This window comes from Geotrypetes seraphini, chromosome 2 (assembly GCF_902459505.1).
Source record: "Geotrypetes seraphini chromosome 2, aGeoSer1.1, whole genome shotgun sequence".
In the NCBI taxonomy this organism is placed as follows: domain Eukaryota; kingdom Metazoa; phylum Chordata; class Amphibia; order Gymnophiona; family Dermophiidae; genus Geotrypetes; species Geotrypetes seraphini.
Window position 1 is genome coordinate 509,072,766 of NC_047085.1, and position 13,264 is coordinate 509,086,029.

Genomic DNA, 13,264 nt, shown 5'->3' on the forward strand with positions numbered 1-13,264 from the left:
CCACATATCCAGCAAAGAAGCCAACCTCGGGGAGGCGGGTGGGTTGTGAGAATATATGCCTGCTGTCCCTGGATAACACCTGTTACGGTAAGTAACTGTGCTTTATCCCAGGACAAGCAGGCATGATATTCTCACATGTGGGTGACCTCCAAGTTAATGAAAAAAGGGGTGGAGGGAAGTTGGCAAATTAAGCAAACAGATTACGCAAAACCGATTGGCCAAAACGGCCATCGCTTCTGGACAGTTTGTCCAGACAGTAGTGGGAGGTGAAAGTATGAACTGAAGACCACGTGGCAGCCTTGCAGATTTCCTCAATGGGCATGGACCTGAGGAAAGCTACCGAAGCTGCCATCGCTCGGACTTTATGCCCCGTAACTCGACCGTGCAGCGCGAGACCAGCCTGAGCGTAGCAAAAGGAAATACAAGCAGCCAACCAGTTGGACAAGGTGCGCTTGGAAACTGGGTGTCCCAACCGATTGGGGTCGAATGACAAAAACAATTGTGGTACTTTCCGATGAGACTGAGTGCGTTGGAGGTAGAAAGCCAACGCCCTCTTGCAGTCCAGAGTGTGGAGCGCCACCTCTCCCGGATTTTGGGAAAAAATACAGGCAAGACAATGGTCTGATTGAGATGAAAATCAGAAACCACCTTGGGCAAAAACTTAGGATGGGTGCGGAGAACCACCTTGTCGTGATGGAATACAGTGAAAGGTGGGTCAGACACCAAAGCCTGCAGTTCACTCACTCTCCGAGCTGATGTGAGGGCAAGCAGGAAGATCAACTTCCACGTGAGAAACTTAAGAAGACATTTATCCAGAGGCTCAAACGGAGGTTTCATAAGTTGAGCCAGGACCACATTAAGATCCCAAACCACTGGGGGAGGATTGAGAGGAGGATGAACATTCAAAAGACCCTTCATGAAGCGGGAAACTAAGGGATGAAGGGAGAGAGACTTGCCATCGAGGGGCTGATGGAAGGCGGCGATCGCACTAAGATGTACACGAATGGAATTGGTCTTCAGGCCAGAATGAGACAAATGAAGTAAATAGTCCAGAACCGAAGACACAGGGACTGACACAGGGTCCTGCCGATGAGAGGAGCACCAGGATGAAAATCTAGTCCACTTCTGAGAATAGCAGAGTCTAGTCGAGGCCTTCCGTGAAGCCTCCAATATCTCCCTGACTGACTGAGACACCGGAAGAGAAGTCACGGGGAAAGAAACCAAGCAGTCAGATGAAGAGACTGAAGATTGGGATGTAACAGTGAACGCTGACTCTGAGATAGCAGAGAGGGAAACAGAGGCAGAAGCAGAGGATCCCTGACACTGAGTTGAAGTAGAAGGGAAAACCAAGGCTGGCGCGGCCACCGAGGAGCAATCAAGATCAGAGTGGCTCGCACCGATTTGAGATGGACCAGCGTCCGCAGAATCAGAGGAAAAGGCGGAAACGCGTACAGAAACCTTCCCTCCCAATCCAGGAGGAAGGCGTCGGCCTCGAGACGGTCCGGGGAGTACATCCGGGAACAGAAGTGAGGCAGTTTGTGATTGAGGGGGGAAACGAACAGATCTATCTGAGGAGTTCCCCACCTGTCGAACACCTGTCGCAAGGCCTGAGAATGCAGAGACCACTCATGCGGCTGGAGTAGGCGGCTGAGTCTGTCCGCCAGACAATTCCGCTCTCCTTGTATGTACACCGCTCGAAGGAAGATGTTGTTGGAAACCGCCCACTTCCAGAGGCGTAGAGCTTCCTGACAGAGGGACCAGGACCCCGTCCCGCCTTGCTTGTTTACATAGTACACTGCCACCTGGTTGTCGGTACGGACGAGAACCACCCGGTCGTGGAGCAGATGTTGAAAGGCCACAGCGGCGAGATAGATGGCCCGAAGTTCCAGCACGTTGATGTGACAGCGACGGTCCTCTGCTGACCACATCCCCTGAGTGCGTAGACTACCCAGATGAGCCCCCCAAGCGTACTCCGATGAGTCCGTGGTGAGTACCTTGCTGTGTGGGGGGGCGAGAAAGAGCAAACCTTTGGAAAGATTTGAAGAGTCGGCCCACCAGTGGAGCGATCGATGCAAGGAAGGAGTCACTGTCACGGGACGGTTGATCGGGTCCCGGTCCTGACGCCATTGAGAGGCCAGTGTCCATTGAGGAATCCGCAGATGGAGACGGGCGAAGGGTATGACGTGGACGGTAGAGGCCATGTGGCCCAGAAGCGTCATCATCTGCCGTGCTGAGACCGAGGTCAGCAGCGAAATCCGTCAACTCAGACTTACTAACGCCTCCAGACGCGGAGGGGGAAGGAAGGAACGGAGGCGAACCGTGTCCAGCACGGCCCCGATGAACTGTAAGGACTGAGAGGGGCACAGCTGGGATTTTGGAAAGTTTACCTCGAACCCCAGACCCTGAAGGTAAATAATAGTCTGACGGGTCGCTGAGATAACCTCCTCCCTGGACGGAGCTTTGATCAACCAGTCGTCCAGGTAGGGGAATACCTGAAGACCCTGAGAGCACAAGGCAGCTGCGACCATCACGAGACACTTCGTGAAGACCCGAGGTGACGAGGCGAGGCCAAAGGGGAGGACTCGGTATTGTAAATGAAGGTCTCCCACCTGAAAACGCAGGAACCTGCGGTAAGCAGGATGCACTGGAACATGTGTGTAGGCCTCCTTCAGATCGAGGGAGCAGAGCCAATCGCCCTCGTCGATCAGAGGGTAAAGAATCGGGAGGGAAAGCATCCGAAACTTTTCCCGGACCAGAAATTTGTTCAGGCGTCTCAAGTCCAGAATTGGGCACAGGTCTCCCGTCTTCTTCAGTACCAGGAAGTAACGAGCGCTCGTGCTCAGAGAGGCGTTTTGTAGTCGCTTTGATGGTATCGTCAAAAAGTTTCTTGCCCACACAAGGGAGGTTAGCCAACCGGTCTTGTAAGTTGGGGTCCATGTCGACCAGGCGCAACCAAGCCAGGCGACGCATGGCCACAGCGAAGGCTGCCAACCTGGAGGAAAGCTCGAAGCCATCATAGCCCGCATGGAATAAATGAAGGCGTAGGTTGGAGAAATCCTCTAGGAGCAGGCCAAACGCTCCTCGATGGGAGGCCGGCAAGTCCGTCTCAAAGGCTCCCAAAAGTCCAATCAGGTGTTTCAGGTAGGACGTAAACGTGAAGGTGTAATTTTGCACCCTTGAGGCTATCATAAAGTTCTGGTATAGTCTCCTGCCGAATTTGTCGAGGGTCCGACCCTCCCTACCCGGGGGGACCGCGGCTGAGACTCGGGAGGGGTGAGCCTTTTTCAAGGAAGATTCCACCAACAGCAATTGGTGGGAGAGCTGTGGGTGCTCAAACCCCTGGCAGGGCACTGTCCGGTATTTAGACTCCATTTTGGAGGGGACAGCCGTCACCATATAGGGAGTCTCCAGATTCATGATAAATGCCTGCCGGAGCACTGGGTTCAGTGGCAGGCGAAGGGACTCTCTAGGTGGAGAGGACATATCCAGTTCCACCAAGTACTCCTTAGAATACCTCGAGTCGGACAAATCGAGTGAAGGAAGGGCGGGATGCTCCTGGAGCCCAGTGAGGGGACGGTGAGCGAGACCTCTGCCGGGCTGAAAAGGACGGGGAAGCTTCCCTCGAGTAGCGAGGCTCACGCTCCGACCCGCGTTCCGAGACCGGGGATACACTGCGAAAGTGTTCCGGGGTCGAGGACCTGTGTCGACTCGAGGATCCCCTCGGGGCCGCCGCCGGAGTGCGAGGCACCGACCGATGTCGAGTCGGAGACCTGGACCCGGACTCCCTCGGCGAAAGCCTGGAACCTCGGGCCGGAGCCCCGGACTGAGGGGGAGTCAGAAGAATCCGAGGGTTGGAGAGTCGGGGGGCGGCCTCGGGGAGTAGGTGAGCTTCGGGCCTTCTTGGAGGTCCGGCGGCTCGAGGGTTTGATCTGTTAGACCTACGCTTTACCCCGCGGCGGTCCGTGGGGGGAGAGCGTCCCGATCGCCTCGGCGAGGAATCCGAAGAGGATGAGATGCGGCGAGATTGGCGTACCTTGCCCCGAGGGGGCTCAATGCGAGGCTCAGGCTGGTCCGGCGCACGTGAGGTCGAGTTCGGGGCCGGTACAGGTGGGCCAGCGCAGCGGACAGCTCCGACGAGATCATCGCCCGGAGCATGCCCTGAAAAACGGGCACGGACAGCATCGAGGGCATGTCCGATGCTACTGTGCACTCCACCGAGGGCAACCTCGATTTTCAGTATTCCCGGGTGGTAGAGGCACGTCGAGAGGACTTGGAGGACTTCGTCGGGGCCGTAGGTATGGAACTTCCACCATGTGCCGCCGGCGTCCCCGAGGCTGGCTTCTTCGCCGTAGCGGAACCTGATGAAGGAAGAGGGGACTTACCCGGAGCCGAGGACTTCTGCGTGCCCGAGGACTTCAGGGTCGATTCTCGAGGTGGTGCCAAGGTACCCGAGGCCGAGGTCAAGGACGGGGCCGAGCTCGAGGCCGAGGTAGAGGGCTGGTCGGCGACGAAAAGATCCGCCATGCGGGCTTTTCTTCGACGGAGGGCCCGGTTCTGGAAAGTAGCGCACTGGGGGCAGGAATCGGTTGGATGATCGGCCTCTAGGCAGAGGGTGCACCGGCGATGCGGGTCTGTAATGGAGAGAAGCCGCTCGCACCGAGAGCACTTTTTGAAACCGGTCAAAGGCCGGGACATAGAAAATGAAACCGGCCGCGGCCCACATGGTCACGACAACCCAGAAGCCTCCGGGTTGCCTCAAAACGAAGATGAGCAGGAAAAAAGAGGCACATAGCGACTTTAAACTCTAAAAATAAGAAAAATAAGAAAAAACGCGGTGCTAGAAGGCACTTGGGGCAGAGCCTAAAAATACACGACTTCTAGGCTCCGCGGAAAAAAACGAACTGGAGATCACGAAGAGGGGATGCGCCCTCTAGTGGAGCATCGGGGCTCCGTAGATGACGTCACCCACATGTGAGAATATCATGCCTGCTTGTCCTAGGATAATAGTCATTGTAATATATGAAGGTTTTGGATCGATGAAAGATACCCATGCCACAATTTCCTATATGGATAATATTACTATGATCCTTGGAGTGGCAATTCTGAGATTCTTTCCTTCATTTAGTCACCTAATCTTTGTATGATTAACCTTGTGTGGATCTATATTTAAGGTCACCATCCTGAATCCTAGAAGTAGAAATTGATAGCCACCTATCCATGAAGAGCCATGTACAATCAATACTAAAACAATCTTTCCTTATGATGAGAAAGCTAAGATCCATTAGAAAATACTTTGAAACAGAGGCTTTCCGAATCTTAGTGCAATCCCTAATCCTATCCTGACTAGACTACTGTAACTTAACACTAGTTCTTTGCTCTAAAACACTGCTATTGCATCTACAACTAGTCCAAAATGCAACAGTAAGACTCATATACAAACTATGGAAATCAGAACACCTACAACCCTACTATATGAAACTATACCTACTGCTAGGAGAACCTTGTGATGCCCAGATCACAAAACTCCTAAAAAGCCTCTCGGAAATCAAAAACAGGATGTCTGAAAACAAATTACAATTAAATGCCTACAATTAAATACCTCCAAAACAGAACTCCTTTGGATCTGCAAAGAGCACTGCAACCACATCCATCTCTCACTACACTGGGACTCAATTACCATAAATGCGAAGGACCATGCACGCAGCCAAGGAATACTCCTTGTCTCCAACCTGTCGCTTTCCAACCATATCCTCATTTTATTACCTATGTCCGCTCCGAAAAATAAGGAATTACTTTTCTGAGTCTGACTTCACACAACTACCTTAGTCCTTTCCTGCATAGACTACTGCAACGCCCTATTCAATGGTCCCGCAGCGAATATATGATGTCTACAGCATGTACAAAATGCGTCAATCAGACTTCTAAAAAACGTCCTTGCCCATGACCCTGTCACCCAGGCTCTATCGTTGGCTCATTGGCTGCCCGTAGCCAAACGCTGTGTCTTCAAAGGACTAATGCTAGTGTTCAAAACCCGGGCTACACAACAATTAAGCTTCCTTCGTATGTGCCGAACAGGTCCCTCCACTCACAGGATGAAATTCGCCTCAAAATACCCCCTGGTCATTCCCTACAACTGCAAACTGCCAAACAACATTCCTACTCCCACTTCATACCAAGCCACTGGAATCAACTGCCCCCACAGATCAGATCCCTTGAAGGAGTCTTCAGCTTTAGAAAATCAATAAAACCATACCACTTCACCTAACTCCATCACCTAAGGCCGATAGATTACAAAGAAATATTAATGGATCAAGGCACCAGATCCTCGATATGTGTCACGTTAGGATAAAAACTTATATTGATAAATCTTGCATTGTAACTATGTGAAATTTATCTTGTAAACTACAAATTATGTATATTAGTATTAGATTCCTGTAACAAATTAAGGGGTTTTCCCTCCCCATGCAAATATTATACCCCTGGAGAGCAGGAGATGTTAATCAAATGCAATCAGCTATGGAGCCCAGTGTTGAATCACATGGGCGGGACTCACAGGAGAGAGGTAGGTATTTCTACCCATACTGGGTCCATTCTAGAGGTCCCCGAGGGAGAAAGAGGAACTCTCAAGTTTTCCCTAGATAGACGGAGAAGGCAGGCCTTGAGAAAATAGACTGGTGGCTGCGGTAAGCCAAATTCATTCTATTTTGTGTGAGGCAAACATTAACAAATACAAATTCTCATTATATGGAATTGTGTCTTAGTTGTATATGTGCTAAACTTCCTGGGCAAGCCAGCCAAACGGACTAGTCTACCACAAGCCCTAGTATGCATCGAATTAGCATAAAAACTGTATCAAAAAAACATGTAAAACCTGTGAACTGTATAATATATTTTCTATTGTGCTTCTATGAAGTTGGCAGTACAATTTTTGTTTTCCACTTTATTGTGTGTAAGAACATAAGAATTGCCACTGCTGGATCAGACCAGTGGTCCATCGTGCCAACAGTCCGTTCCCGTGGCAGCCCCTAGGTCAAGGACCTGAGCCCTGAGTCTAGCCTTACCTGCGTACGTCTGATCGAGTAGGAATTTGTCTAACTTTGTCTTGAAACCCTGGAGGGTGTTTTCCCCGACAGCCTCCGGAAGAGCGTTCCAGTTTTCCACCACTCTCTGGGTGAAAAATAACTTCCTTACGGTTGTACGGAATCTATCCCCTTTTAACTTTAGAGAGTGCCCTCTCGTTCTCCCCACCTTAGAGAGGGTTAACAATCTGTCTTTATTTACTAAGTCTATTCACTTCATTATCTTGAATGTTTCTATCATGTCCACTCTCAGTCTCCTCTTTTCAAGGGAGAAGAGACCCAGTTTCTCTAATCTCTCACTGTATGACAACTCCTCCAGCCCTTTAACCATTTTAGTCGCTTTTCTCTGGACCCATTCGAGTAATACCATGTCTTTCTTCAAGTACAGCGAACAGTGCTGGATGCAATATTCCAGGTGGGGCCGTACCATGGCTCGGTACAGCGGCATGATAACCTTCTCTGATCTGTTCGTGATCCTCTTCTTAATTATTCCTAGCATTCTGTTCGCCCTTTTCGCCGCCGCCGCCACACATTGCGCGGACAGCTTCATCGATTTGTCGACCAGTACTCCCAAGTCTCTTTCCTGGGAGTTTTCTCCAAGTACTGCACGAGACATCCTGTATTTGTGTACAAGATTTTTGTTACCAACATACATTACCTTACACTTATCCACGTTAAACTTCATTTACCATATCGTGGCCCATTTCTCGAGCGTGTTTATGTCCTGTTGCAGGTCTTCGCAATCCTCCTGTGTATATTTTATGTATGTCAACCTGTAATCCGTTCCAAGCTCTTTGGGGAGAATGGGATAGAAAATTAATCAAATAAATACACTGGCTGCCTATAATCCCAAGAATCAAGTTTAAATTATGAATCACTGTCTTTAAGATTCAGAAAGGCAAAACAGAAAAAAAAAAAAAAGATTACCATACTATTATCTAAGAATATGGATAAAGCTGGGATTGAAAGTATTTCCATTATTTATGTAGTTTAAGCACCTGTGATCGACAGGTGCCAATTTATGAAGGGAGATGTTGGAGAGTCCCTAGACATCGTATACCTGGAGTTTAGCAAAGCATTTGATAGCGTACCTCATCGCAGGTTGCTAAGCAAGATGAGTGCCATAGGATTGGGCGACACATTGACGAAGTGGGTTGGGAACTGGCTTAGAGGTAGGGTTCAAAGGGTAATGGTGAACGGCACCCCCTCTGAAATGACGGAGGTGATCAGCGGAGTGCCCCAGGGCTCGGTCTTGGGCCCGAAACTATTCAATATCTTTATAAGGGACTTGGCAGAAGGGCTCCGAGGTAAGATAACATTATTCGCCGATGACGCCAAACTATGCAATGTAGTGGGCAAAAGCACAATGGATAAAAATTCAATGCCTGACAATATGATACACGATCTACTCTTACTAGAGAACTGGTCTAAGACATGGCAGCTCAGCTTCAATGCCAAAAAATGCAAAGTTATGCACCTGGATACCCAAAATCCATGTAGGACTTATACCCTTAATGGCGAAATCCTAACAAGAACGGTAGCAGAACGAGACTTAGGGGTGATCATCAGTGAGGACATGAAGGCTGCCAATCAAGTGGAGCAAGCTTCATCCAAGGCAAGACAAATCATAGGTTGCATACACAGGGGTTTCGTCAGCCATAAGCCTGAGGTCATTATGCCTTTGTATAGATCCATGGTGAGACCCCACCTGGAATACTGTGTGCAATTCTGGAGGCCGCATTACCGTAAGGATGTGCTGAGGCTGGAATCGGTCCAGAGAATGGCCACCCGGATGATCTCGGGACTGAAGGATCTCCCGTACGAAGAACGGTTAGATAAATTACAGCTATACTCGCTCGAGCGCAGAGAGAGGGGAGACATGATCGAGACGTTCAAGTATCTCACGGGCCGCATCGATGCAGAGGAGGATATCTTCTTTTTCAAGGGTTCCACGGCAACAAGAAGACATCCGTGGAAAATCAGAGGCGGGAAACTGCGCGGTGACACCAGGAAATTCTTTTTCACCGAAAGGGTGGTTGATCGCTGGAATGGTCTTCCACTTCAGGTGATTGAGGCCAGCAGCGTGCCTGATTTTAAGGCCAAATGGGATCGACACGTGGGATCTATTCGCAGGGTAAAGGCAGGGGAGGGTCATTAGGGTGGGCAGACTGGATGGGCCGTGGCCCTTATCTGCCATCTATTTCTATGGAGACTGTCAATTGCTGTCTATCTTTTCACGGTTGTGATCGACTGAGTGTGCTGGTGCTTCTACATAATATTATTTTTGAGCATTAATATAAAGTTTTTTGCTATGTGATTTTTTTCATCTTTCTACATTTGCTTTTTGGATTTATAATGATGTCTTATTACTGATTTTAAAAAAAAATACAATATGATCCCTTACCCAGTGAGATCAGGGTCTGATAATTCTCCTTCATCACCTCCCTGTAGAGCTCCTTCTGCTCGTCATTTAAATACTCCCACTCCTCCTGGGAGAAAGAGACAGCAATGTCCTCGAACTTTACAGGCATCTGAAATACAAAGCAGAAACACACTCAGAATCTTCAGCATTGCACAGACCACCAGATCTCCCAATGCTGGTGCCCATTGGGGTAGGGAAAAGTTTGCAGAATGCATATAATTTAGAATTGCAGAAGACACTGTCCCATAATGGGGTTACATTTCAGATCCCCCCAGGACTGGGGCTCAGCAGAGCAGAAGAACATATTTTTGTGAGTATATAATTCAGTGTCACATATTAACACAGGCTCAGAGTAGGGTGATATTTATTTGAAGAGAGATTTGTGTCCCAGAAAAGGAGCAGAGCAACTAGACAAGAGGCCCAAAGTGCCAGTGTCCAGCCCCAGGACTGCTTAGGATCCCAGATGAGAAAAGTGCAGCAGGGGCAGGATGTTAGGGCCAGTCTCCTACCTGCCCAGAAGCTCTTGTAGGCATTTTCCTGACTGGAGGCTCTTTTTCTGGCCTCGTGCAGGGAGAGAAGGGCAGAAACGGAGATTTAGAGCTGGAGATTTCCGGTTTATGAAACAAAGAAAGCGGAAACAAGAGATTGCCTATTTGGCACAGACCGATGACGTCACAACGGAGAGGCGGATCTTCTCACTGAGTGACTCACGGTCTCCAATCGCTTTCAGTGCTGATTGGTCAGAATGGTCCCTGGGCGGGGAGAGTCATAGAAGGGTCCACCCTCTAGCCCTGATTGGGGGAGAGGAGAAAAGAAGGCGTCACTCTCAGCTCCTCCTACAATCCTGTAACTCCAGATCGTTTCACTTCTTCACAGTTCATCAGAACCAACCCCGGAAGTGTTTTCAACCTACTGTGGAGAGAAAGAGTCTACCAGCCTGTCAGCTCTGACTAAAAGCAGGAGAAAGAGACTCTTCTGGGAATTTAGACCACAGTGGTGATGAAAAGAGTCTAATATGAAAAAAGATTCACATACACTCAGAATTGTGTAATTCAGCCAACCCCACCCCCACAATCACTGTGTATGGAATGAATGCAATATAGTTACTCAAGAGAATCTTGAATTGAAAGGTCACTTTGGGCAGCCACAAAACTTAGAGACTTGAAGAAAGCACAGATGTTTATTCAGCATATGCGGACCCCGAAACCAGGAAGTTACAGAGATATTTATACATTCTTCTGGCTATACAACTGAATTATAGAAAAAACTTTTCACCTGTTACTTTTCTTAACAATCATTGGTCCTCAGCTCACACTAGCAGGTCACTTATCTAGGCCCTGCAGTTTTTCTGTTGCATGTCGTTTATGCTGAGATAGCTAGAATGCCCAAGCTAACACACCCAGTGTAGGCAGGCTAGAACATGAGATAAGTTAGGTCTGCAGCTAAACATAATTCAGCATTTTATTAAAGAGAAAACTTAGTTCAACACTTAGGAAAACCAGTCCCAGATTCCTTCACAATCAGAATAAAATAATGTGTCATTTAACTTTTGGGGGTCAAAGGGTCCCGACGACCACGTTTTGGAAATCTTTTTCAAAGAGCCCAAAAGTAAGAATAGGTAATTTATTTGTATACCATTCAAGTGATATAGAGCTGCGCTGTCATATGCGACCTTCATCCGATGAAACCGACATTCCTGCATTCCTTCATTCTGACATTAATCTCTCTCTTTTTTTAAAATTCTGAATATTCCCTTAAAAGTGATCATTCCTTTACATTTCTTTTCTTCGGTTGCATCTTGTCAGCCTGGGTTGTGACCCCTCCTAAAGCTGCATTAAGCAGAATCTCTTCTCATCCACTCAAGGGTAGAAAAGAAGAAAGCCTTGGAGCCTTAGTTTGCTCTCTCTCTCCAACCACTGTTCCTTCTCACACTGGCACTTAGAACATAAATCTCTCATTTCTATGAGGTCTCCTGCCACACATTCACTAGTCATGCCGTCTCCCATTTCTTGCCTGGCACTTAGACAGTAACAACTCCCCCACATCAATCATGCCATTTAGGGGAAACCTTACTCTATTAAACTCTTGATGCCATCACGAGATGGGTTTGCCAGTGTTTCCTGCCCATTTGTCATTTTCTTCTTTCTCAGTGCTAACCATCCATCTTCCATCTCTGTCCTCCCCTTCCGTTTCCCTTCCCTGGAGGTCTGGCATCTATCCTTTTTTATATCTCCATCCCCAGGCTGCTCTGCTGCTGGAATTAGGTAAATGGATGCGCGGGAGGCCATGAGGGAAGCTGGACACCAGCACTTCCTGACTGACCCTCCCCCCACGCCCTCTAAAGCAGGAGTGGCAGCGGCCTGCCAGCAAAGAAGCAGTGCTGCCGCTCCTGCTTTAGGGGGCAAAGTGGGGAGGGTCAGTCACCGAATCGGGAGGCTGATTTTTTTTGGTTTTAAATCAATTAATCTGAAGTGAATCGGTGAATCGATTCGAATCGTGAATTGGACAGCACTACCTGCCAGAAAATATTGCTGGAGCCCCACAGACACTCCCCCAGCAGTAGAAGGGATGCCCATTCCCTCCCACCACCAACCAACCCCCCCCCCATACCCTTCAGCAGCAGGAGGAATGCCCACACCCTCCCACTGCCAACCAAGCCCCCGACCCCCTCCTGCAGCGGGAGGGATGCCCTCTCCCTGCCACTGTCATGCCTCCCACAAACCCCTGCCCTGCTTACCTTGTTTATAAAGGCCGGCCGACAGGATGCTACTCCCTCCAGCCAGCAGATCCGCCTCTTCAAAATGGCGGGCATTCCACTTATGACTGCAGGTGGCACCTATATAGCAGTACAGTAGGTTTTGGGTGAGTTTTGGTGGGCTCACACTTTCCACCATAAATATAGTGGCTAGAGTGTAATATGGGCCTGGATCCCCCTCTCTATGCTTCTCTGCTCTACTAGGATTTCCCATTCCAGAGCAGTAATGTGGGATCTCTTAGGGAGAGGAGGAGCTAGTGGATTCTGGGGATGGGCAGACTGGATGGGCTCCTTCTCTGCCTTCATGTTTCTCTGTTTCTAGAAAACAGATAAATACTGTTTTATGCACTTGGGTTTCTTTGGCCAGGATTCACTAAACCTCCAAACCGTGCACGATCCGTTTGTACATCGGCCGACTAATTCAGTAAAGGCCTGCATGCAAATGGGGACAATCATTAGCTTGACCCCTACCCACGGCCAGAGCGATCCCCGCTCATGCGCACACCCTAACAGTCGTGACAGGAGAAGCAGCCTGCAGACCTGACAGTAACTCAGTTACCGACAGGTCTGCAGCAGTCGGGTTTGCCAATAGTAAAACCCGACTCAAAATAGCCAAGCAATTGTTAGTGAATCAATCGCTTGACTATTTTGCTTGGAACGATCAGGATGGGTCGCTACAGGTGTTAATAAATAGTGCAGGAGGGAAATCTGGTCGTAAAGGGCTCGCAAACCGATCGGTACCCGTTTGCTTAGTGAATCTAGCCCTTTGTCAGTAAGACATGCAAGTGCCAATCTCTGACGTTATCTGGACTTCTTTTTTTTTTTTTGGAAATGAGCCCCTTAGCATGGGGGAAAGCACACTAAGGTCACATTTTGCTGTTGTTTTGTAAAACGACCCTTTAAAGTACTGGCCACTAAAATAGTCAGTGGTCTCCATCACAAAAGCATCATTGGGAATAGCCCTATTGTCAGTGCAGGGGACCAGGTTCAATTCTCACTGCACTACTT

The 13,264-nt window shown here is 49.0% G+C and overlaps 1 protein-coding gene across 2 annotated transcripts in view; it reads right to left on the reverse strand.

Moving 5' to 3' along the window:
- Nucleotides 1-10,183, reverse strand: part of LOC117354610 (oocyte zinc finger protein XlCOF6-like) — a 33,941-nt gene extending 23,758 nt beyond the window's left edge. The window contains exons 1-2 of one of the 2 annotated variants that reach the window (XM_033932406.1): nt 10,011-10,183; nt 9,484-9,610 (exon numbers count right to left, since the gene is read on the reverse strand). In XM_033932406.1, coding sequence (XP_033788297.1) covers nt 9,484-9,610; nt 10,011-10,034 — 151 coding nt within the window. In that variant the 5' untranslated portion in view covers nt 10,035-10,183. The remainder of the gene's footprint in view (nt 1-9,483; nt 9,611-10,010) is intronic. The other variant, XM_033932405.1, reaches the window with a different exon arrangement.
- Nucleotides 10,184-13,264: the final 3,081 nt, after the last annotated feature.